This window comes from Crocodylus porosus, unplaced genomic scaffold (assembly GCF_001723895.1).
Source record: "Crocodylus porosus isolate Cpor-Errol unplaced genomic scaffold, CroPor_comp1, whole genome shotgun sequence".
In the NCBI taxonomy this organism is placed as follows: domain Eukaryota; kingdom Metazoa; phylum Chordata; order Crocodylia; family Crocodylidae; genus Crocodylus; species Crocodylus porosus.
In genome coordinates, this window is record NW_017728886.1 from 3,076,174 (window position 1) to 3,101,136 (window position 24,963).

The window sequence follows — 24,963 nt, forward strand, 5'->3', positions numbered from 1 at the left end:
TTTTTTTTTTTTTTTGTCTCCCAAAGTGCCGGGATCTGGGGCAGGCAGAGCAGCTATTGCCAGGCTGGGGGGGGATAAGCATGGCTGATTAAGCCAAATTGATTAGGGACAGTGATTTGAATCACCAAATCGAATCACTGTCCCCCAAATCCAAACCAAATACTAGCCGCTTCGCACAGGCCTACTGTGAAGTACTGTAAACCCTGACAAAAGGTTTGTGCTACTGAAACTTGAGAACTCAGTGTTAAAAAACTGTTACAGTATGTGTGTGAAAGAGCTTCAAACTTACTAAAACTAAACGGTAAAGGTTTTTAATACACATGACCATGCCTTTTTGAGACTTTTAAGAGAAAATACAGCAGCACTGGAACACCACTAACCAAATCTATCCTTGCTTTTCAGAGTGTTGACTTTGTAAGCAGTTATTGTATAGGGGTATTTCAGAACGACAGCAATTTTGGGCCCACCTATAAAATGAAGGCAATGCAAAACCCAGAATAGGGTTGAGAAGAGCTTAGTCACTACTGCACTGTGTAAGACATGTACATGACCCTTTATCTGTACGTTGCATCTGCCAAGCATTATTCATGAGCATTCAACATCCAAAAGCAGAATCTCACCCAGCAAACTGATGATGTAAATGTTCATATTACTTCACTGAAGTGACTGATTTCAATCAACAAAACATTTTATTAGACTCAGCATGGTACAAAATATGCAGAATATCAAACAAAGCACAATACTTAAAGTTAACATACCTGAAAGATGCAGGCTAGAAAAGGTAGAAAAAATGCTATTACATTCCCAATTCCCTCATGGTCTTCCTGTTGAGGGAAAAGAATGGAAGAAAGAGAATTCAGAAGTTGCATCAGTTAAAATGTTAACTGGGTACTACCTTATATTTCAAACACGGCACTTCCCCCACTTTGGCACAATCAATTAATGTGAAGTCAAGACTGATGTTAAATCAATAGTCGCTGAAGAAAATGCCCAAAATTGAGAGGTACGTAGCAAGTTATGTCACAAAGTAAAACCGGAACTTTTCTAAAAAACATTGTGATTTAGCGCGATTCCATGATGAGCTCTTCCCCAAATCTGTAAAAATAAAGCATCCAAAACAAGAAGCATGCACTTTTTTTTTTTTTTTTTTTAAATGAGTACATTTTTAAATGTGCTATGTTCACATAAGATCACTCCAGGCTGGCAAAAAAATTAAGATTCTCCTCCACTTTTCAAACATTACCTCCCCTTCTACTACACCGGGGAAAAAAGATTTTGCAGTACACCCCAGTTCAAACTCTTCCAGATCTAATGCATGAAGTATATTCAGTCACCTACACAAAGCTCAGTGGACAAACAAAATACCTGTTGGAAAGAGTACAACTTAGTTGGCTGTTGCACACACCATCTGGCACCTGAGTAAACCTCCACCTCTACTTCCCACACCCACATTTCAACCCCAAGTCAAAGGCAGTCCAAAGTTACCTGAAAAGAATATTCTGCTAGGTGAACTCCTCGAATGAGATTCAGAGCCCCGCACATTATGTTGAGAATGAGAGACAGTATTCCTATGGCAGTCACCGGTTGCATTCTGTAAGTAGGAACTTCAGATGAGGGAAGAAAGAGGGACAGACAACAGTAAAAGTTAGTTTGAATTACTTCTTTTAGAGCCAATTCAAATATAGCCTGTGAGAGTACACTACCTTCAAAGCTTCAAGTACTCTGTAGCAAGAAGGACCTACGTTCTGATGCAAGACCCCCTGTTTCTCTTGCACTAGGACTGTTGAATTCTCTGGGGGCCTGTAAACTCTGCAGCAGCTTCAAGTAAACTTTGTGCAATTTTTAATGGACCAAAGGACAACATTTGTGGCTGTGTTTGTTATGTTGCTATTTCAAGTCTGATTTTAAACTGCACCTAATGACAGATATTAGTATTCAAGCTGGGTCACTTCCTTCAACAGCACAGCCAGAAGCATTAGCACTCAGAAATTATGGGAGGTGGGTTAGTGTTATGGCACTCAAGACAGACACAGTAAAGCTTTTGGTACTGCAGAGGGGATAGAGATCTCCTCTTTCATGGCTCCTGTGGGCAGAGGTGACTTAATACATGGCAGTAGAAGTGAGCTGTAACTCCTGGTTCATGACCTCTGCAACTTTCCACAGCAATACTGTTGGCACTTGCAGCCAAAAATGATGGATTAAAGGATATTATCCGCTGACATTTAAGATGCCCTTCAGACCCAGAATGAATGCCACCATTGAGAGTGCTATGAACAGGTACTTTACAGCTCAGCTACTGGGCCTGGATTTCTTTCTGCATCAACATCTAGGGAGAGAAGGGTCTGAAGCTCTCCAGGACCCAGTCAAAATGTAGCCAGCTGTTCCCAAACTGTGAAACTCTGCCACGTTGCACTCATTTCAACCCCCCGCCCCACACACACACACACACTCTACATGCACAGCAGAGCCAAGGAAGAGAGAGACATATGGCTCCACTAGCTTTTATACAGCTGAAAATTCTCCATGTGGTCAAGTCTGGGTGAGGCAGCTGTCACTGGATTCCAGCACTACTCTGGGGGCAAAGCAGCGGAAGCTATTGTTTTATTTTTCCAACAGCTGGGCAGCCTGAAGAAGGAAAATCACCCCTCCTGATCATATCCAAAAATGACAGCTTGCTTGATCGCGTGAGTTTAAAGCAAGCCGCACTGTTATTTTAATACAGTGATATGCATCTTTTATAAATCGCTCTGCAATCCACTCATCTGACATCCCCACATCCTTCCTGCTTTTCTTTCAGAGCCTGTAGCTATATTTATCTTATTAAGCAATAAGCCACGTTATATAGTGCTATTATACATTATTGCAACACAAGTTTCCAATTAAATCAATGATGTGGCTTTCTCATCATTTTAAAATGTGACTTGGTTGTTCTTTATTATTATGGTGCAATGAAATGTAAGGGACAAGCTGCTCACTGAACGACATTTAATTAGATATGCTGCCCCAATGCGTTTTGTTCTCACGATGCTCTGTGTATACTGTTAGCTGCATATTACCCTTGATGGATTCAATCCAGTTATAAAAAATGATGGTATACCCACCTCCCACACAGACTGCTGAACACAAATCATTATTTCCCCTTCTTTCATACTAAATAACCCTTGGTTGCAAGATGCTAGGATTCACTTTTGAGCGGAAGATTGCCATTTACTGTTAGCAATGTAAGAATCATTCTCCCTGCTTGAACTAAGCATGTCACTGCTTTTCCAGTCCCCAATAAGAAACAATGCAAGTCTCAATAATGTGCTTCCAGAAGATGAAGAATCTAGACTAGAAACTTATGGGGTTTGTCTCTATGCTCCGACACCAAATACTTGTCACTGATTCCTTACTTGCAGTCTTAGATTATGGACAAACAATCTTATTAAAGCAAGTTTACAATGCTGAGACTTAATGTAAAACATAGGCGTGTGGTAATTGCAAAGTTAAACTACCAAGACAGCTTACCCCAGGTGAAAACAAGACAGTTGCCTCACTCTAGCTTACACTTATCACAGGTTAACTGCAGATCCACACAATTAAACTGTATCAGCTGTCCCACACTAAGTCTGTGCCACATTAACTTGTTCTATTTTGACCATTAGTCCATGCCCTTCAGCAGAATTTGTGCGCAAAAGCTGAACCACTTTAACTGAATTGTTTCGAGCCCTGCATTGGGATGCTTCACTTTCCTAAGTGATAAAGCTCTACTAGCAGAAAGTATTCTTACCCACCCGTACAACTGCACCCACACTAGCAGTTGTATTGATTTGATTACTTCAGGCAAATAAATCATACCCCCATCTAGCTGACAGTTAAATAAGTACAGAAACTTCACATAAGAGTCCTTGAGGATCACAATTCTGTGATTTTTAATCAGCGGCATGTGCATAGCAAGTAAGGAAATCAGGGAAACATCTCCTAACAAGACAGATTTTCCAACTCAGGGCTCTGGGGCTATTTAACCGAATACAGACATAAATACTTGCAGCAAACCCCAAGCTATTTCATCAAGGTATTGCACTGAAAGTGGGTACCAATGAGTCATACAGGGAAACAGAGCACCATTAGCAGGGCAAAATGTGACTCCAACATTTACATGTAAAAACTGGGGAACTGTGGCATTTCAAAATAAGCAAGACACTTGAGGAGAGTATATCACACCCTCCTAAGATATAAAGACTTAACTACTGCTTTGCAAAGCTGTTCATGTGAGCATACAGAGGCTAATAATTTCAACAGGGAGAACAAAGCTGCACAACTTATTACCATGTTTACCAAGCAATTAAAGCACGATGCTTTTCTACTGATATTAAATCTGTTTAAGATGTAAATAGTTGAGACTATTTCCAGCATTTCACATTTTAGTAATACAACACCCCATTTCCTTCCAGAACTTCATTCAGCTATAGACACCATCGAGACAGGAATCTAGCTTGGAAGAGAGACAACAGCCTCATGCACACTGGCCCAAGAAGCGTCTTAAGCAACTTTCTGCTGAAAATTAGATTTAATCATGGTTCTTTAGCAAGGGCAAAAAAGAACCCTCTCACCCTTGCTAAAGAAGACAGGACTACATGGCTAGACTATACTGACTTTATAGCAACTTTACTGATCTTTCAAACCTCTTCCATGCTAAAAATAAAGGCCCAAGGGATTTGGTGACATCATGGTTACCAAGCGTAGACAGAAACAAACCTCATCAGTAGAGGCAAAAGCCTTGAACGGTCCTTGTTTTTCTGTCTATACTATAAGTTTTGAGAAAATACCATTGACAGTTCAGGTGCCCTATTTAGTACAACTGCCCCATAGATAGTACAAGTAAGAAAACTAAAGCTCCTGTCTTTAGGACTGCTCCAGCTTCTTGGAAGCAGCAGCGCACAATTTGGCTGCTACTGCCAACGGAAACAGACATACTGATGAAAACCAGAAAAGCTGGCTCAAGCAACAGCACAGAGCTGAACATGAAACCTGTTCTTAAACGAAGGGCGGAACGATATACACAAGTGCTTGTGTTTGACTACTGAAGACTGCCACAATCACAAAGCCAAATGGAAAATGGAGAAATGCCATTACCATATTTACTTAAATAGAAGACGACCCCGATCAAGACAATCCCCCAGTAATTAGATTCAATATATGGAACATTTATCAATTTGTTATAATTTTCCAGGTAAAGAATCTAATGATTGGAGGTCTGTCTTGAATTTGTCCCTCTCCCACTGCTACAGCAGGGAAGACAAATCTGGGGGGGAGGGGTCAGGTAGCCCTTTGCTTTCTGCTTGCCCCCAGCTTCTTTCCCTGGAAGCCCCTTCCCCTTCTCCTTACTGTCAGACCCTGTTCTCTTTGAGCACGTGGAAGGAAGAAGCAACTTTGAAAACAATAAGCTTGAAATTAAACATGACTGTAGCAATTTGCATATAGTATCTGTGCACTTCGTTTATCCAGAATTGATGCATGTTACCTTTTTTTTTTTTTTTTTAAAGCTGCTCAAGTTTTAGCACAGGTACTCCATAAACTTTCTTCTGAGCAGCATGTTGGCACCTGATGTTATGGATGATGTTAGTCCAAAGCCAGAAGCTCATGATTTACTACAAAGTTCATTGGGCAGGGGCCCGCCAGAATTAACAGCATCTCAAGCTATGGTGATGCTGTAGTTCAGCACTGCTCAGTATGTGCATGTACTTCAGATACCTCCACAAAGGATCCATGAGCTAATTACTACCCCCCTCCCATGCCTGGACCTAGGTGTTCTTGTTACAAGTGCTCCAAAAAAATATATGCATATGTAGTGCAGGGCAACCTGGTCTGGCTTCACCTCAGGGAAGGCAGAGTCACACTAATATGCATCAGGCTGACAGAAAGAGCAACAGAGGGATGCTGGGTCAACTGTATGGAATGCCGTGGCTAACCATGACTTGAGAAAGAGTTGGCAGCAAGGGGGACTGCACTCAATGGGCATTTCCATATGTGCTACACAAACCTATTCTTGTGGTATCACAACATCAGCATGTTTGCCCAATGTGGGCCATGCGTTTTACAATCATGCTTAGTGTTAGGCTGCATTTAATCAACTTCACGGCTAGTTTCCATTGCTGAGCACATGCTGTTTTTGGCAGCAGTTTAATGATAGACAGCATATTTACTGAGATTTCGCTGCATGTCATTTTAAGACAAGGGGCTTTTTTTCCCCCCATGCCAACAGGGGGGGAAAACATTCTGCTTGTATTCAAATAAATACAATAAGCATATTGGCTTGGAAACATTTACCGGTGCTGAAAGTATTTGTACTGGTCCAAAGAATTTCAAGACCTGACAGGTCATGAGATGAGGTATTTTCCCTCTAAGCACTGTTTTGAGAAGCAACTTTAAAAAAAAACAAAAACAAAAAAAAACTTGCTAATTAAATAAGCTTATTTTATAAATTAAAATTTCTCTTTTAGTGCTGTGTAGTCAGCCTAAACTACACAAGCTAGGCTGAGTTCTGACTTGCCCATCAAGAACAATAAGCTGATGCAAACAGAAATAAAATGTATGGTTTATGGAACACCAACAAAGAGAATCCACTTCATTGTCTCATGCCATTGGCAGAATAAAGGCTGCCAACAATATTAAGCAGACAAGGTTCTTTGGGTAAATCTGATATAATCTTTCAGGTATAAATACTAAGAGGAATTTTTCCAGCTATTTGAATAAAAGATACTAGATTTACCCAAACAACCTTGTCTGCCCGTTTCCTTAGACCAGCATGGCTACAACCTATACCCATTACAATATTAAACAGCATTTAAATGTATTTTATTAAGTAAATGAAGCATCAATGACTTTGGATATATCCAGCAACCAACTTATATAAAGCACCATTTTTACAAAAATTATGCACAGTAAGACAATGCTCAATGTGAGGGAAACATTTCTCAGTATTTGTAAGAAGACACCACCTTGTTAAACCACTTCGTGTTGTTTGTGCAAGCTGTTTACAGCAACCTGTAAAATCCCAATTCTGGTTTTTATGAACTGAAGCTTTAAAAATGCAAAACATTACATTATCCAACTCCTGGGAAACAGAGAAAGTACAGGGCTGCGAACTAATTCAAGATGCAGGAGATATCTGCCCTGTACTTAAGACATTTATTAAGTAATTTTCATCCTTAAACCTAAATTAAATCTAGCCTGGAATTATGCATTGGGCCTTTTTTTCTCACAAAGATATAATGTCACATTTTCCTCAAGTAAAATTAAAGTTTCAACTTGTTTAAATGCAGGGCAGTCCTGATTATAATGAGCTTCCACACAGAGACACTGTAGTTAAAAGTGCATAACAGAAGGAGACTTCACCATTTATTGGCCAGAACACAAAGGACTGATGAAAAAGTTTGCCTTTCCCCCAAATGTATGTATTTATATAGATTCCCAAGTACAGTGAAGACCACGGGTTTTCTCCAAACATCCCCCCCACCCCAATCAGTGGATGTTCACAAGAGACCTGCATTGCTTACTTTGCGTACCAGCACTTACCAGACCCCATGTAAAGTTGTGTGTGCCCACCATTCGTCAGCCCATTCATCAGCTCCATATCCTCCAGTTTCAGGAGCACAGGAGGCCTGAACTTCAGCTCTTCCTGAATTTTCTCCAGACTGATCTTCATTTGAGAGCAGCCCGTGTAGTTAAAGTGATATTTCACTTTCTGAATAATATTGTCTGTAACATTTTGTCAAAAAAGGCTTCAATTAGCTCAGGCTTAAATTAAGACATTGGACTGTTATAATTAGTGTGATTCCTGAAGGTCTTCCCCCTTTGTTTAAGCTTACTAGTACGAGGTCTAGCATTGTTTTGTTCACCATTTCCAGCCAACTATCTTGCCTTCTACTTGCTTTGTAATGCACGCAGCTTAGCTCTGGATGCCAATCAACCACCCTATCCCCCCACCCAATATGCTTAAAATATAGGCAAGGGAGAAGTAACCTAACCATCTTTTAATTAAGCCTACAAACTGTTCTGAAGCTTGGAACACAATTAGATCCCACCTGCTCTGCAACATAAAGGCATCTTTCAATAGTAGCAGGTATCCTAGATTTACTACACAGAGACCTACAGTTCAAGCAGTGCTGGCAGTAGTACAGCTTCTCTGGACAGCAAACACCTACATCTGAGACTTGTGCAATACACCACCACAGTAAGTGTGCTATAGTCAGATTTTTATAACACTGTTCACATACAAACCTGTCTTTGCAGGTTTCACAGCTGATTTGATTCAAATTGCCAATGCACTAAGGTGACTAACTCCACTAAGACCTCAGTAGTTGTTACCCATCGCTCCAGGGTTTGATCCCATATCACCAATTGTTCTCTCGCTCCACTGATTTTCCCAGTATTGACTTTAAAGTGTTCAGGCTTTTGCACTTTTTAAACACAAAATATTGAAATATTTAAACAAAAATATTACTTCTAGTGTTACTCTGAATACTGGCGCTATTGAAATGTAGTAATCTACTAACTGAATAAAGGGAATTTGTATTTACGTCAAATAGAGACATGATCTTTCAGCTGGAAGCCAAACAAAAAGAGCGATACCATGTTATTTAGGTTAGCTACTGTTGCTATGGCACATCAAACATCTGAGAAAGCCTAAAGGAAGATTACAAACTGCACTAAGTGCTCTGAGACAGAGAACAGGGCATCAGGTGAAAATAGAGGATTTCAAGCCACAACCACCAGAAAAAGCTTAGCACTGAAATATGCTGACTGAAAAAGCTGCAGAGATCCATAACTGCTAAACAGCAGTTAAGATCTTAAGCTATATTCAGAATAATGCATTCTCCTGGATTTTATTAACCAGCACGTAACAACGTGAAAAGATGACGAGACAGGGAAAAATGTAATTCTGAATACAGAAAAAGATGCAAGGAACCTAGAACTTCTACATATTGCTCTCTCAATAAATGGCCAAAACTCCCCAAGCCAAAAATGAAGAGGTATGCAAATTCAGCATAGAAATATGCCAAAATTAGAATGGGGCCTGCAGCCACTTCCCTCATAAAGACAGACTTCCACACGCCATGTTTTTCTCTAGGGACTTATTGTTGGATGCAGGACCTGAACTTTCTTATTTCAAAGCTGGATGCTACTGGATCCAATGCATTCTCTCATAAAAAGGGGATTGAAGTTAACTAGATTTTTCAAAATAGTGAGGATCACCCCAGAGTGCCAGATGGTTGACAAACCAACCATGTATTTACATCCACAAAGAGAAACCCACCCTGTATGTTTAAATGTTTCACTGCAGCACTTAGGTTCCTATATCATCTTCCGGTGTTTTTTGCTCCCAGTCTCCTTCTGTTGCGATTTGTCTTAAATTATAAAACGCACAGGGCAAGGACAGTCTTTTTGATCTGTGCTTCTACAACAAGTACAAGATGACACTTGTCTATACCTGAGGCTCTTGGGTACCATCACAACAACAATCTATTGGTGTCACATAATTAAGAGTCATTTCTCCCTTTCTGCTCTCTCATGCTGTCTGTCTTCCATCCAAGTAAAGCCACTGTATATGATTAGGCATTATCACTGCTCCTCATTATAACCAATCAGTTTGGTACTAGAAAGAAAAAGACTAACAAGGGAATAAAACTACAAACCAAATTCGAGAAAAGCATATGGTCTGGAAGCCAAACCTATGCTTGTAGTGTCATAGGCAGCAGCAAATTCCCACTGGAGCTCCTCCAGGAAGCAAAATGCCATGATGGTCGAGTAACTGCTGGAACAGATCACCATGGAGGCGATTTCCCCAGAAGAGAGAAAACTGAAAAGAAAAATATCCATTATAAGTCACAAAAATGTAGCAGGATCCTGGAATCAAAAACAAGTCAGTTTTAGATGTGTTGCTCACAAAAACATACCAGAAAGGGGGAAAAAAGGAAACAAACAAACGCAACGCATCTGGTTTGTGTGTCAGTTATAGTTCTGTTTAAAGACAGCTAGTCTCCATCTAAAAAAAAAAAAAAAAGCAGCCGTTTCTGATTCATCATTCATTCAAAGCATTTATGCCCCCACCACCACCACTTTGTGCTCTTCTTCATTACAAAGAGCATTAAATCTAAAACTTGTTGCTGACAATGTTGTAAGATTAGAAATAGCATCTTTATTCATGCCTTGTAACATCTGCTCTAAAGGAAGACTAATTAAAATAGTAGCTCTTTTTTCACTCAGTGAACACCAATTCATTCAATCTCTACTCATATAACAACACGCACTCCCACCACTACTTGCAAGTTTTAGTTCAGGACTCCTGCACGCAGTGCTCAAACTCTAACCAGAAGCGCAGGCTCAGATATGAGCTAAATAAAGCACCAAATTAAGCCCAAAGACTACGGTTGTAAAAATTAAACAGTAATAAATACTCCTTTTAGGAATTGCCAGAATACCCACAATATATACTTTTCTTAACATATAAAGTCTGTGCATTTTTTTTTGCATCCTTTCCTCATAACACTAAAAAACATTCTCCTGTAAAACAGGTTTCTTAATTTCTTGTCCACAAATCTTAAGAATTCAGAGCCTACAATTTTTAAGTTTTACAAGGCAACATTACTTATAATTGACAGGGGAAGGTTTGTTGTTCACCAGGACTTTCAGATTACTAATTACATTACCTGTGCATATTATAGCACGTATCTTATGGTACACCACAGGCAAGGATCTGAATAGTTCTGCTACCAAATTAGAGTTTCAGAAGTGTAACTTTGCAAAGGGTACATTATTAACCAATCCATGTCAGAATGGCAAGAGGTTTCAAGTGGAGTCTGTGCCCAGTGCTGTTCAATGTGTTTACTAATGGGTTTAGATGCTGGCACAGAAAGCTTCTTCAGCAAATTTGCAGATGACCTAAAACTGGGAAGGATTGTGAACATGCTGGAGGATAGGAGCACAACTCAGCAGGATCCCAAAAGACTGGGGAAAAAAAATTGTTTAAAATTCCCAGTTTAGGAAAAAAAACTCACAAAGAGGGTATCAAAGCACTGGAAGAGTACCCAGAGAGGTGGTGGACTCTCCATCCTTGGAGGTTCTTAAGATCCGGTTAGACAAAGCCTTGGCTGGGATGATCTAGTTGGGGCTGGTCCTGCTTTGAGCAGGGGATTGAACTAGATGTGACCTCCTGAGGTCCCTTCCAGCCCTCATTTTCTATGGTTCTGTGATTGGAAAGCTGGGTCGGAGCTAACAGGATGACAACCAATACAGACAAATGAAAGGTGCTACACCTCAGGAAGAATAATAAAACAAACCCACAAATACAAAATGGGTGATATTCCTGATTGTATGGCAGCACTATGGAGAAAGATTTGGGAATCTTGGTAGATCAAAGACTCAATACGAGTCTGTGCTGCAATACAGCTGCACAACAGGTAAATGTGTTTTTGAGATGCATCAATCAAAGCATTAGGAGCAAGACATGGGAGCCGATAGTGTCTCTCTACTCTACACTGGTTAGGCCTCAACCGGAGGACTGTGGGCAGTTCTCATCCTTTTTAAAATGTGGAGCCCAGGAGACATTAGAGAGGGTGCAGATGTGAGCAAAGATAATAAAACAGCTTGAAAAGCAAGTCTTATGAGGAGAGGCTAAAGGAACTAGGTGTGTTCAGCTTGCACAAAAGGCACTTAAGAGGGGACATGACGTCAGTCTTCAAATACCTGAACTGCCATAAAGAAGAGGAAAAGTAGCTTTTCTCTCTTATTGCAGAAAGGAAGACATGAACGATGGCTTGAAGTCGCAGCAAAGTAGGTTTAGGTTGGATATCAGGAAAAATGTCTTCACTGTTAAAGCAGTGAAGCAGTGGAAGAAATGCCTAGGGAAGTTGTGGACTCTCCATCACTGGAGGTCTTCAAGAGGTTGGACAGCCTTTGGTTCAGGATGATCTAGGTGCAACTATACTTCTGTTCTACTATGGGTATTTCCCAAGCTTCCAGGTTTTGCTAGTTGCTCCTGCACTTTCTTACATATCAGCCTGTTTTTAAGCCTCCCTCAGAAGCACTGGGTGTTGGCTGCAGCCAAGTCTTGGTATTTGACTGGGCTGTGTCAATTCTCCTGCTGGAACTAAAGCTAGAGACTCCTGGTCCTTGCCCCTCTGTGCAGGATCAGACCAATGAACATTTATGGTCGGGAAGTAACTTTCCCCGTGATCAAATTGGTATGGATTATGGGGTTTTTGCCTTCTTCGGTAGCATGAAGCATGGCCCTCTACCTGGGATCCCATGAGCATTTATTGACAACTTTTCATAGAAGCAGGATATTGGCTATTGTGGTTCCCCTGCTTTACCTGTGGCAGGTTAGGGTTGATAATAGTTTTTGGAAGAGTTTAAATTACAGACTGTACAGGATGGTTTGGATAGGGATGATCCTCCCTCAAGCAGAGGGCTGGACTAGATGGCATCTGGTACCGCCCCCCTCTACTTCTCTAAGTGCTTAAGAGAAGACTACATCCAAAAAAAGGATTTGGATAGCTGTTAGTCACCACAATGCTAACATTGCGTCTCCTAGCCCCCAGAATGGAATCCAAACTCAAAGCGTTGGGCACACGGGCTCCCTACTCCCTGAATGGGAAAAGAAGAGAAGATGAGTGCCTTAGAAGAAAGACCCAAAACAGCCAGCACACTGAGCAAGTAGACAGGAAGTCAACAGGAAACAGCAAGCACAGGGCCATGTCTGAAATCCTGCCCCTACCTAGAGCTCAGGCGCCCAAGGTAAAGCCAAAATTGGGATCCGGAGCCAAGGATCCCCTTCTGAAAGTAATCACCAACAGAGCTCACCGGTTTCTTTTGAAATTATGAAAGCATAGCAGCATCACATTCTCTGGGTGCTTAATATATAAAACAGGTAGCCAGCGGGAGGATTTGCCTCAGAACTGGGAAACCACGGCTCCTCAGGCAGAGGGAATTTTAATCTATATCCCAAACCTCCCAAGATAATGTCCCAACAACCAGCCTATGTGCTGGGCTGGGCAGGGGCCCTCCCCAACCCTTGAGGCTGGGACACTGCAGAAAGGAACTGGAGAATCATGAGGCCTGAAAAAGCACATGAGCAAGAGGAAGCACAGCCCAAAGGGCAGTAGTGAGGGCACTCACTTGAAAGGAAAGTCCTAGATTACAAACGGATCGGAACTCGTGGTAGAAGCGATCTCTTTTATTAGACCAATTAGATTTTTGCAAAAGAAGTTTAGTTAATTGCAAGCTTTTGGGCACAAGCATAGGAGAAAAGACTGCACAAGTTCTCCTGGGTAGAAATGAAAGTTCATATTTCATAGGAGAGTTGAAGGTGTGGTCAAGTCCTCTGCTTGGAATGCACCCAAGATCAGCAGTATTATTTTACATGGAAGAGTCCCTGCAATAACAGAAGCTCCTTCTTGTGCCCTTTCATCCTGGCAGTGCTTTTTGCACCGTGGCACAGCACTAACAGGGAGTCACAGACTGTAGCCCCACCCAGCCTACCTTATAACCCCATGTTGAGGGAACTCTTAAGAGGCAATAGAAAGGAGTTTGAACCCCTTCTAGCTGAGGAGGGCACAGAACACTGGTCTCCCACCGTCTGGACAAGAACTCAACCACTAAGCTACTATACAGTAAGATGAGCACTAACATAATGTTTTCATTCAACCACATTTTAGAAAGTAAGCACCTGTGACTGCATTTTTGGGGTTTTTTTGTTTTTTTTTAATAGTCCAGATTTTGTATGCCAGCACCTACTGGATTTTGCCCTTCTGGGGTCCTTAGCACTCAACCTAATTTCTGGACAACTAGGGAACTTCCAGGGAGGCATCAAGGTCAAGTATAGGCAGCTCCAGTGTTAAGCAGATTATGAACAGGGGTCTGGGGATTGTAATTTTGGACTTAAACAGACTTTAGGCACATCATCGTTTCTCGATTCTGGTCCCTAGGTGGGAGGCTCCTACTTGAAATCAGTTATGTAAGCCTGAGCCATAGGGCATACCGTTGCTGGTCCTAGAAAGCACTGTTAACAAGTTTTAGAATCCATTTGCATAAAAACAGACAACTGGTACTTATTAAAAAAAAATAATAATGTATCTCAACATATGCCTGCTGTGCTCAGTAGGAGTCACATGGCTGAAGTGCCAAATGAAACAGAATAATCACAGATCTCAAAAGCACTGCTGGCAGTTTAAAATCTAGATCCGTGGGTTGAGATTTTAAGAACCACCTATTTCATAAATTTCATAGACATTTGGGCTGGAAGGGACCCCAGAGGATAACTGAGTCCAGCCCCCCACCCCAGGGGCAGGAAGTCAGCAGGGATCATAGGATCCCAGCAAGATAAGCATCCAAATGTGTTTTGAAGGCGTTCAAAGTGGGCGCTTGAACCTCCTCAGGTGGCAGTCTGTTCCAAACCTCGGGGGCTCGAACAGTGAAGAAGTTCTTTCTTATGTCCAGCCTGAACTGGTCACAGTGGAGTTTGTGACCGTTTGATCTTGACATCCCTTGGGGCACTCTGGTGAACAGTTGTTCCCCCAGATCCTGATGAGCACCCCTGATAAGCTCATAGGTGGCCACCAGTTCACCCCTGAGCCTGCGCTTTTCCAGGCTGAATAGCCCCCTTGCTCTCAGCCTCTCATCATAAGGTCTGTTTTCTGACCTCTGATCATTTGCGTGGCTCTTCTCTGTACCCTCTCAAGCTTCTCCACATCCTTTTTGAATTGGGGAGCCCAAAACTGGATGCAGTACTCCAGCTGTGGCCTCACCAAGGCCAAGTACAGCAGAAGAATGATGTCCCAGGATCATAAGCTAAGAGTGTTAGACCCAAGAAGACATGTTCCCTCTGGAGGAAGTAGAGAGAAAAATAGATGACATAGTATGAAATGAAATAATGACTGACAGGATGAAAAACAGAAGAGGAATTTTGTTATACATGATCAAGACTACTATGTCTGAAGTGTCACTTCTCAGACTTGGATATTCACCAATCTAAGCATTAGATCTACACATTATGACGCAACAAAGGCAGCTTTGTTTTCATCAAATACTCTCACAGTCAACAAAAGCCCAAGCTGGTTCTTAAACCAAAGTAAGTGGCTTCCCAGGATTTGGTTGGAAGGGCAATTTGACTATAAATGTGCATGTATAATTTTGCAGGTCAGGCTAAGGAGACTACAGAAGAATGCCAAAGCCTTAATTAAAACTGAAGGATATTTTAATATCTAATGTATTACCTTACTCAGGTAGAGTTGAGCTATTTTTATATTAATAACTAGCATAAGAGTTTTAAAGTGTGTGTTAGGATGCTTAAGATAGCAGGGGAGGGCAGGAGAGATACAGATTAGATGCAAGAAGATAACAAAGAGGGAATTAAGCGCATGTAACAAACTGATAATACAAACAGTCCTTTGCATTCGTATTTTACCTATAGGCATGTTCTAGGTACTCTTGAATCATACAAAGTAAATAAAAACAAGACTGCTTACCATTAAACTAATGGTAAGAGAGCAAACACTTCTGTAAAGTAAAGGTCGAAAGAAAAATGATGGCTTACTGTATGCTGAGGTCACGTCCTCTTGCTGTACCTCGACTGGGATACTGTGTCAGAATTAAGGATAATGCTTTTAATCTCTTCCTGCATTCTAGAAAGTCTTGGCTGAGATGAAAATCTGTTGAGGCCGAGAGTGGGAGTCCGTCCCTCACCCGCACCACACAGGCAAAGAAGATCATGGACATCCTCCGCAGGGGTACTCATGAGGACAACCTGGAAATAATGAGAGCAAAGGTGAGACCGCATCATTTACATAACAGTGTAATATGCAACCGGGTAGCCTGTTAGAGCATCTGTTTAACGGTTTCAGCACTGGGATACTGAACAGTACCTCATCAACTTTCAAAAGTACATCTAAGAAGTTTTTAAGTTCTTTAAAAAAAGCAAACCACAACCTGGAATTGTACCCTTTTTCTGCTTCCTGTTTACATAAAAAAAAAATCCTCAAAAGGTCTCTCCTTGGAAGAATTCATCAACTTTTTCGTCTCCATTTACCCCAAAAAGGTCAGCAACATTGAGGAATGCTTCTAAAAGTACAAATGGCAGCTGGGCACCTACTTCCCTAAGACAAGTGGTAATTTCAATAGTCTTCCAGGCATTTGGTACTGTAGTCAAGACCTGCATTTCTAGCATGAACACAGATATGAAATAACTGTTCTGACTGACATCTTCTAGGCCTTCTTTATAGGTTACATAAAAAAGAAGAGAAGACAATACTTAATACTCTCTAATTAGTACGTCATTTCACAGCAAATTAAGCATCAGGACTTACCTATGCATGCAAGCAGCATAGCAGATATGTCCCTCAAAGTAACCAAGCGTTCAGCAAAAATGCCAATACAGGTTTTACAAGGTTCTTTGGGTAAATAGGATATCTTTTATTAGACCAACTAAATAGTTGGAAAAATAGTTCTTTGCAAGAACACATCGTTCTTTGCAAGACTTCTTCAGGCAGAGGGAGAGTCGCTTCCTACTGAGCAAGGGTGTTTGTGCCGGAAAGCTTGCCAAAAACAATTTCTCTATTTAGTTGGTTTAATAAAAGCTATCACACTTACCTAAAGAACTGTGTCTGCCCATGTCCTTAGACCAAAACGGCTACAACCAAGAACCTTAAATAAAGGTCTTAGGCCTCTACCGCACAACTGCATTTAGGTGCTGCAACGTCTCATTCTAGGCACCTAGACCCCAGAGCAGAATCGAAAACCCACTTAGGTGTCTAGGCTCCCTCGGCAAGTCAATAGGGAGTCAGGCACTACAGACAGATCCAAAAACCCTGCACACTGGGTGGGAAGATGTCTAGAGCCGCCCAGTGAGAAACACTAAGCACATGGGTACTTCCGAACTTCCACTGCTCTCCAGGCTTAGGCGACAACGCCTCACCTAACCTAGGCTGCTTCACATGTCAGAAGTTCCTCTAGCAGACAAGAAGGTGTCATAAGAGACAGAGCCAGCTCAGACGCATGGTCATGACTCTCATGAAAACTACATGGCACCCCTACAGCAGCCACACCAGTCGAAGGTGAACAATACTCACAGCTTTGCTGGCAAACCTATGCCAAGCCAAAGTCAAAGCTGTAGGCAGGTAGCTCCATTTATGCCAAATGCAGATCTCACAGTCATCCCTTGAGATTAAAATGCCGTCTATGATTCATTGCTGGCAGTCACTGTTTTTCTCTTCAAATGTGGCTGCCAGGGCAGGAAAAAGGGGTGGTGGCATTGCCATCTTTCTACGACAGCCTAGCAGCTAGAGCACTTGCCCAGGAAAATGGAGACCCAGTTCCATGCCCTCATTGACATCAGGGGTTTAAACCAACATCTCACGGGACAGTGCCTGAACCACCAGGGCAAGTGGAATGAGCAGCCTCTGTGGCATGCAGAGGATTGGGGAGGCAGCACAGCAGATTTTTTGGCTGATGCTGATGGCCGATTATTAACTAGCCATATCAGCCAATACTAATCTAACAGCCAATATGCAGCCCGGCAGCTTGGAGAGCAGCATCCTGCCTATAAGTCTGATGGGGGAGGGAAGAGGTGTGGGGGGAGGGAAGGGACGTTGTGGGGTGCAGATTGAGGCCCCCATGGTGAGGGAGGGAGTGGGGCAGGGGCAGGCACTGCCCAGCCAGGGCAGTGAATGCAACCTCACTTGGAGCAGGGCAGAGTTGTGAGTGGCCTGTCTGCGGGGGGGCACAGGGGGCTGGGAAGGAAGAGGCAGCTGCCCACCACTGCACACATGCCCAGGGGAGGTATGGGGGGCATGTGCCCCCCAGATCTGTGTGCAGGGCGAGGGCCAGCTGCCCACTGCCGGCTCAGGGCCAGGGGCTATGCTAATCTCGTCCTGGCAGGGGGACTGGGCCAAGGCAAGCAGCAGCAGCACTGAGAGGGGTGGATATGGGGTGGGTGATAGCCACTCCATAGCCCGCCTTCCCAGTGCCACCGCTGCCCACCCCACCCTGAATGCAGTCCTGGCCCATCCCCCACCCCCACCAGAAAAAAGCCAGCACAGCCCCTCACCCTGAGCCCACAGTGGGCAGCCCACCCTTGCCCCATGCACATATCCAGGGGGGCACATGCCTCCCAAAGGGGTGCATGCAGCAGCGGAGGATCACTCACCCCTTCCACGCCCCCCCCCCAGTCTCCTGCACCCCCTGGATGAGCCACCCACAACTCTGCCTCACTCCCAGGGGGGTCACATTCAGTGCCTCCCCCGCGCCTCCCCCACTCACTGGGGGGGGGACACACTCAAACTACATCCCCTCCATCCCTTCCCCCATCACAGACATACCAGCCAGATGCTACTCTCTACACCACCAAGCTGCACTCCTGGCCATGTGCATGTTGCGGCTGTGTGCACGCGCACAGCATTTATCAGTGACATTATCAGCTACACCAGCCAAAAAAAGCCAATTGCCAATGATGTTAATTTTCCTTTTATCGGTGCCGATCTGATATGGACCAATATATCAGTGTACCTCAACTAGAAGCTTTACTCATATGCCAGGAGCCTAAAACTGTATTATTCAGTTTAAGATTGATCCAAGGATAGCTTCACTGGTGGACCATCAAGACCATTAAAAAGAAGAGAGGGTCATTGGAATCATCTATGGAATAAAGAGTTTAGAAGGGATCAGGTAGATTATACTGACCCATGAAGCCAAGTGGCTCCCCCAATACTGCTGCCACTCCCAGGCAGTTGGTTTTAAGTTTTGGGTGGAAAAGGAATCAAACAGGGGTGCAAGCATACCAGTGCATCCTCTTTCTCCTTGGATCTACCCCTGGATACAAGCTAAGTGGGTTGGGAGACCAATCCACCCCTCCTATGGAGGTTGAGTCACAGTACACAAAGGGTGCTTAGCTCATTTTAGCCCATTTAGTTATCACCAAAAAAATCCCACAGTACAGAAAGGATTCACAGAACCAGGGATCAAGACCATAGCTGCGTAGGACAGAGCAGGACACTCAAGTGGGAGAGGGTCTGTCTGGAGTTATAGTTCCTGCTCCCAGTTCCATCTATTCATTTTATAGACACACACACACACGCACACGCACGCACATTATAACTTCATTGGATTAAGAAAGACAATCCTTGCCCACTAAAACGTTGATTTGTCTCAAAAAAACATGTCACTGGATCTCATAATTCCCAAGCACAGGATCACCTAGCAAAAAATTAGAACTGGCTATATCAAGTACTTCATAATACCTCTGATCGCCGTCTAAACTTTCCTGTTCAATGGTAAAATTAAGAGGGACACAACTCAGAGAACCTGAGCTAGCTTCTCCACCACCCTCATAAGAATAGTTTCTGCAGCACCACAGAAAGCTAATTTATATCCAATTCATAACTCAGACTAATAAATCTGGGGAATGAGACAAAAATTACACTGTGTAACCAGGTGTTTGGTGTGCTGAATAGGAATGAAACACTTTACCACACAAGAAGTTAAGGCAATAGTTGTGCACATTTTTGTTCCTGTTGTGCTATTCTGTTAGCAAAGCACACAGCTGGAGGGAGCACAACCTATCTTTTTAAAATTATGCTGATATTAGTGATACCATTGTATTTATCCAAACTATGAAATAAAGAAAGAAGTCACTTAGGGCTTCCACTCCAGTAAAAAGGTCCATATTTGCTAGGCTGAAAGACAACAGAATTTGTTAGTTTTGAGTTTTCAAAATGGAGAAAATTAAAACTTTAAAAGATGCCTCAACACTATTCCCGTAATAATTTATGCTAATAAAATAAATGATATTGTAAAATCAAAAAGAAAGTCCAAGAATAGTTGCACTTTAACATACCTCTCCTTAACAACAGTTCACCAGCTTAATGATAAGATAACTGCATATAGGATAGTGACCTTTAATTTGCTCTGGTCAATACGAATGCAAGAAAAAACAGTGCACAAATATTTTAGCAGGTTAAAGTTTCAATAAGTTTGTTGGTTCAGAAGAATATTGGCAGTGACTTTCAAGTGAAATCCAAATAGCAAAATAGCAGCATACTTTCAGTCATCAAGTGCAAATACTAAGTTCAATTTAGTCTGCTGTACAAAATTAGTTTTGGAAATATCTAAAATAATGAAAAGGCGTAAAGAAGAGACATCTGGCACTTGTACTGATGCTCTCAGAAGAGTGAGGGAACATGCCAAGCAAGGCAGCAAACTGAAAACAGAATAAAGGGTTTTTATTTCTTTATGCCATGGGCTATAATTAACCTACGTCACTGACTGACTCAATATACCTTGGATGCCAAGAGCTTAGAATTCAGAGAAGGATTAGATATTTGTACAGACAGCACCTTTAGTTAAATTATCCAGGAAAAACCCGAAAGCATGAAAGTGTAAGTCAGTCACTCATTACCAGGGCATGTTATTCCAAACCTGGTTATTCCAAACCAGGGGGTCTCTTTCCTCTGAAAGATTTGATATTGGTCACCACTGGACCACGTGCCAAGTCAGACACCAGCAGGCACCACAGCAGAGGTCTAATTATATTCCAGGCAGGAAGAGTTTAATCCTAAAATGTAGCATCAAACATGGCAATATTAAACAGAATCAAAGAGTTAGAAGAGACTCTGAGGGTAATCTGACCCCTGCACAGCTGCAGGGTGCCCCATTCATGGACCAACCCAAATTGCTGAACAAGCCCACCCAATTTCTTTTCAAAATCTTCCAGTAAAGGGGATGCCACAACTTCCCTGGGAAGCTTGTTCTATTACCCTTGTTCCTTTTTTTGTTGCAGTCCAAAAGTCATGGTTCAAACCCACTGCCTCAGATCTCGCCCTCTATGGCAGGGGAGAACAACTGTTCTCTAATTCTTTAGGGCAACTTTTCAAATATTTGAAAACAGCTATCATGTCACCCTGCTTCCCACTCAGCCTCCTTTTCTCCAAACTAAACACACTTACAGCTTGCATTGCAAGAGTAAAACAGTGCAAGCTGTAGGAGCAAAGGCTTCTCCCCATACAAAAAGAAATCAACTTGTGGTCTTCATCCATCTGAAGTTTTGGTAAAAATCTGGCAGGGATTTGATTAAGACAGGTGACAGTTAATGTTACCATGCACACAGACAGCAATGCCTAATAGCAGCACAAGGCTGTTCGACACATCTGTTTTATATATCACACCATCAGTCAGGGCAGCACTCAAATACACCCACCTCTCTGAAAGGATCTCCTTTTGCATGCCTTCCTCCCATTCCTATTCTGCAGCAAAACCAAAAAGCACCATAATTTTCATCTCTGCAACTTGCTTACCATTGCCCTGCAGGCACAAAAGACCTTTCAAAAATCCATTTACCAAATTTCTTCCCACTAATTCATTAAGCTCTTAACAACTAAACTTTGCCACGTCACCCAGCATCAGCAAATGCATACCACAATGACAAATCCACCCAAAGTAAATGCGATCTCATTACCGTAACTCTTACGCTGCCTCTCGTCTCCTCAGCTTGTTTTTTCTGTTTGCATTTTATCACTTGCCTGAACTTAAGGCCCTATCCAGCAACCAACTCTATGATGGACCTTTGCTCTTGTACAGAGTCCCACTGACTTCATGGAGGAGCCAACTATGTGCACGGATCCGGTCATACAGTTAAAGGTTTGGGGCCAGAAAATACATCTTTACTTCTCTGTTAAGCACCTGTCAAGTCTTTTGATCCTCAAAATTGAGTGCAATGATGTGTTCGGAGGATTCATTCAGAGACACCATCCACACGGAGGTGAAACATATTTAATAAAAATACCTCATTAGTGCAGCTCCACATCAGTGGAAAACAGGTATAACTTTGCTTAATCATTTCAAGTAATATGCCAGTAGGGTAGGATAGAACTTTTCAGAGACAAATTATGAATTTCAGTGGGTCTCAAAAATACTGGTCAGTGTGACAACAGCTCACAAACATGCTTTATAGCCTATGGCTCATTTCAAGAGTGGGCAACGCGCTACATATAAAACTGACATATATTACAGTGTTATGTAACCCTCTATACAAGTTCAATTCCCTATTTATAGAGGCCATTTCTTCTACAGATTTCTATTACACTTGTCCTTATTTTGTGAGAGAGAAAACACTGCCAACTAAAAGCCTCAGAGCACAGGTGGAGAGACAACTAGACAACTGCCCAGCTGCTTTGTCTAAAAATAATGATCTTTTTTGTTGTCAGCATTAGAGGAATTTGCTCCTTAAATCAGTCTCATTCAGCAGCAATAGGAAGCTGCTAGTACTGAGAAACCTGAAGTGTCTCAAGTCTCTCTCATGGCCCAGCTGAGCCTTTCCCTTGTTTGAAGGCAGTCCATGGGACGGTTTCAACCCACTTCCAGTTGCTTGTCCAAGTTCTGACCTTGGCCAAACGTATGCAATTCTACTGAAGACAAAAGGAAGGTGTCTGTGAAAGTTATCCTCATCTGGAAGTCTGAGGCTTTTTAGCTGTGTATCTTTTTGATTAGCAATGGAATTTTACTATGTATAATGAACCTTCGCTCTCCTTTTCAGATGGGCTAAGCACCCATTGTGCCTCCTAATAGCAGAGGCGGAAAAGGGCATCTAAACCTACTCCAGAGTCACTGTATGTGCACTCCAAGGCAGCCCTACAAAGAACCCGAACTAGCTCTGGGTGCGCAAGGGCCATAAAAAGCAACATGGCCACAGTCACACAACACTGTACCAACTTAAATCGGCTCTTCTGAGATGCAAGGATTATGGCCTAGACCTGTATTGTCAATCTGATCCTGCGGGCCTGATCCCACACAAGGGTCATACTGCAGGCACGACCTGGTGCTCTGATGTGACCCCGCAGCAGGAACCTGCATACCGGCCGAGTCTTGCACACCAGATCGGGCTACAGCACAACCCCACGGGTCATGCCAGATACAGCCACAGATTTCATAGATTTCATAGACATTAGGGCTGGAAGGGACCTCGGGAGATCATCGAGTCCAGCCCCCTGCCCAAAGGGCAGGAAGTCAGCTGAGGTCATAGGATCCCAGCAAGATAAGCATCCAATTTCCTCTTGAAGGTGTTCAATGTAGGTGCTTGAACCACCTCCGCTGGCAGACTGTTCCAGACCTTGGGGGCTCGGACAGTAAAGAAATTCTTCCTTATGTCCAGCCTAAAATGGTCTTGCAGGAGTTTGTGACCGTTCGACCTCGTCATCCCTTGGGGCGCTCTCATCTGGACTATGGAGCTCGATCATCTGGACTATGGAGCTCTCCCAGGTCTGGAAATTTGGCAGTGGGGGAGCAGTGGCAAAGCTAATTGCCATGGCTTCCCCACCACCAAGTTTCCAAACTTGTGAGGAACTCTTCGGGCTACATTTGGTCAGTGAACTGGAATACCACTGGTCTAGACTTGCTCGTAGCTCAGGTCCCAACATGCCCTGAGCTGCAGCCAGTATTTCTGCACAGTGAAAGCCAGCTAGTTTGTTCTCCGCCAGATCTAAGCATCTCCACACCACACTGCCTCATACCATGAAAAATATGTGCCCTACAACTCTAGCAGGGCAGGGAAGATGCACAGATGTCTCTAAATGAACGAGCAAGAAGGAAGGATCATGCACAATAGGCTTTACAGAGCTAAAGTGTCTGTGCTGCTTTTTTTTTTTTTTTTCCAGTCTCAGACTTCACATAATAAACTAGGATGAGTTAATATATGTGAGGGCGGGACCACGGCCAGTTACTTTGGCTAAGGAAGCAGTGCGTAGTATGTCCTCCCCTCTTTCCCAGCAGCCTTCAGTGACACTACAATAGTTCACCACGCAGCCAGAAGGTTGATGCCAGGTACCAAAGAGCCAGCCTCCGGAGTGATTCGGGGGGGGCACCTATCAAGCCTGCTCAGCTACTCAGTTTTCCACAGTCACACGCTCAGCCTTGTCTTTTGTTTTCCAATTGCCCTCTCCTTCGTATACTACCTGCTTGCAGCATGTCATTCCACAGCATCTGAGGACCTGAGTTCAGCACCAAAAAAGGGGGGTTTTTTTGGCAAAAATATTTATTTCTAATATATACATATATACACACACATATACACACACACACACATATATATATATAAAAAATAATGTGCGTGTGTATAACTCCAATTCCACCTCTCTGCCAAGTGGCCCCTATGGTTCACTTGGCAGATCAAATCACACCAAAAACCCGTTACACGGTTCGCACCGTGCAACCTGCACTCACTCCCTCGACACACACATGCACAAAAAGAATCTCAGTAATCAGAAGCAGCGGGGCTGGAAGGGACCTCCAGAGAGCATATCTAGTCCAACTCCCTGCCTGAGGCAGGCTCACTCACCCCTGTCCAAACCACCCCATACAAACCAGCATCTAAACTCTACATAAGACTCCCCTCAACCCTGACAACACAGACCGAACACCCCAGCCCGCCACATGGAAAGCAGGGGAACCGCTCAGCCGATGTCCCGCTTCTCTGAAGTATCAATATGGCCTCAAGGGATCCCAGGGAGAGGCCGTGCCCCCGCCCGCACCAATCAGATCGGGGGTAAAATCCCCAAATGACCCCAAACTTGGCATCGGCCTGAGGCGGAGCAGACAGACGAGACTCACAGGCCAGGAACCCCTGGCTTTGGTCCCAGCAGAAGCGCTGGCAGACACACTTGTATACATACGTACATACGTGTGCATGCATGTGTGTATGCAGATACAAGTGCACACGTGTCCGTGTGGACATATTTGTGTATATGTGTATGTATGTCCGCGTATATCTATGTGTGTCCCTGTGTGTGTATGAGCGCGTACGTGTGCACAGGCATATATATGTAAGCGTGTGTGTGTGCAGCACACCCCACCCCGTGTCCCCGCTGTGGCGGTGCCCATGTCGCCGGCCCGGACGCAGACGCCCCCCCGCAACCTCGGCCCCAGTCCCAGTCCCCCCCCGCC

General features: G+C 43.2%; 1 protein-coding gene across 4 annotated transcripts in view; it reads right to left on the reverse strand.

Moving 5' to 3' along the window:
• SEC22C (SEC22 homolog C, vesicle trafficking protein) overlaps positions 1-15,804 on the reverse strand; it is a 21,687-nt gene extending 5,883 nt beyond the window's left edge. For 3 of the 4 annotated variants that reach the window (XR_002099798.1, XM_019529160.1, XM_019529176.1), the window contains exons 1-5: positions 15,575-15,804; positions 9,678-9,841; positions 7,558-7,740; positions 1,486-1,604; positions 759-824 (exon numbers count right to left, since the gene is read on the reverse strand). Coding sequence is in view for 3 of the 4 variants with exons in the window: in XM_019529160.1 (XP_019384705.1) it covers positions 759-824; positions 1,486-1,604; positions 7,558-7,740; positions 9,678-9,841; positions 15,575-15,756 (714 nt within the window). In the remaining variant the exon portion in view is untranslated. The remainder of the gene's footprint in view (positions 1-758; positions 825-1,485; positions 1,605-7,557; positions 7,741-9,677; positions 9,842-15,574) is intronic. The other variant, XM_019529167.1, reaches the window with a different exon arrangement.
• Between the last annotated feature and the right edge of the window lie 9,159 nt (positions 15,805-24,963).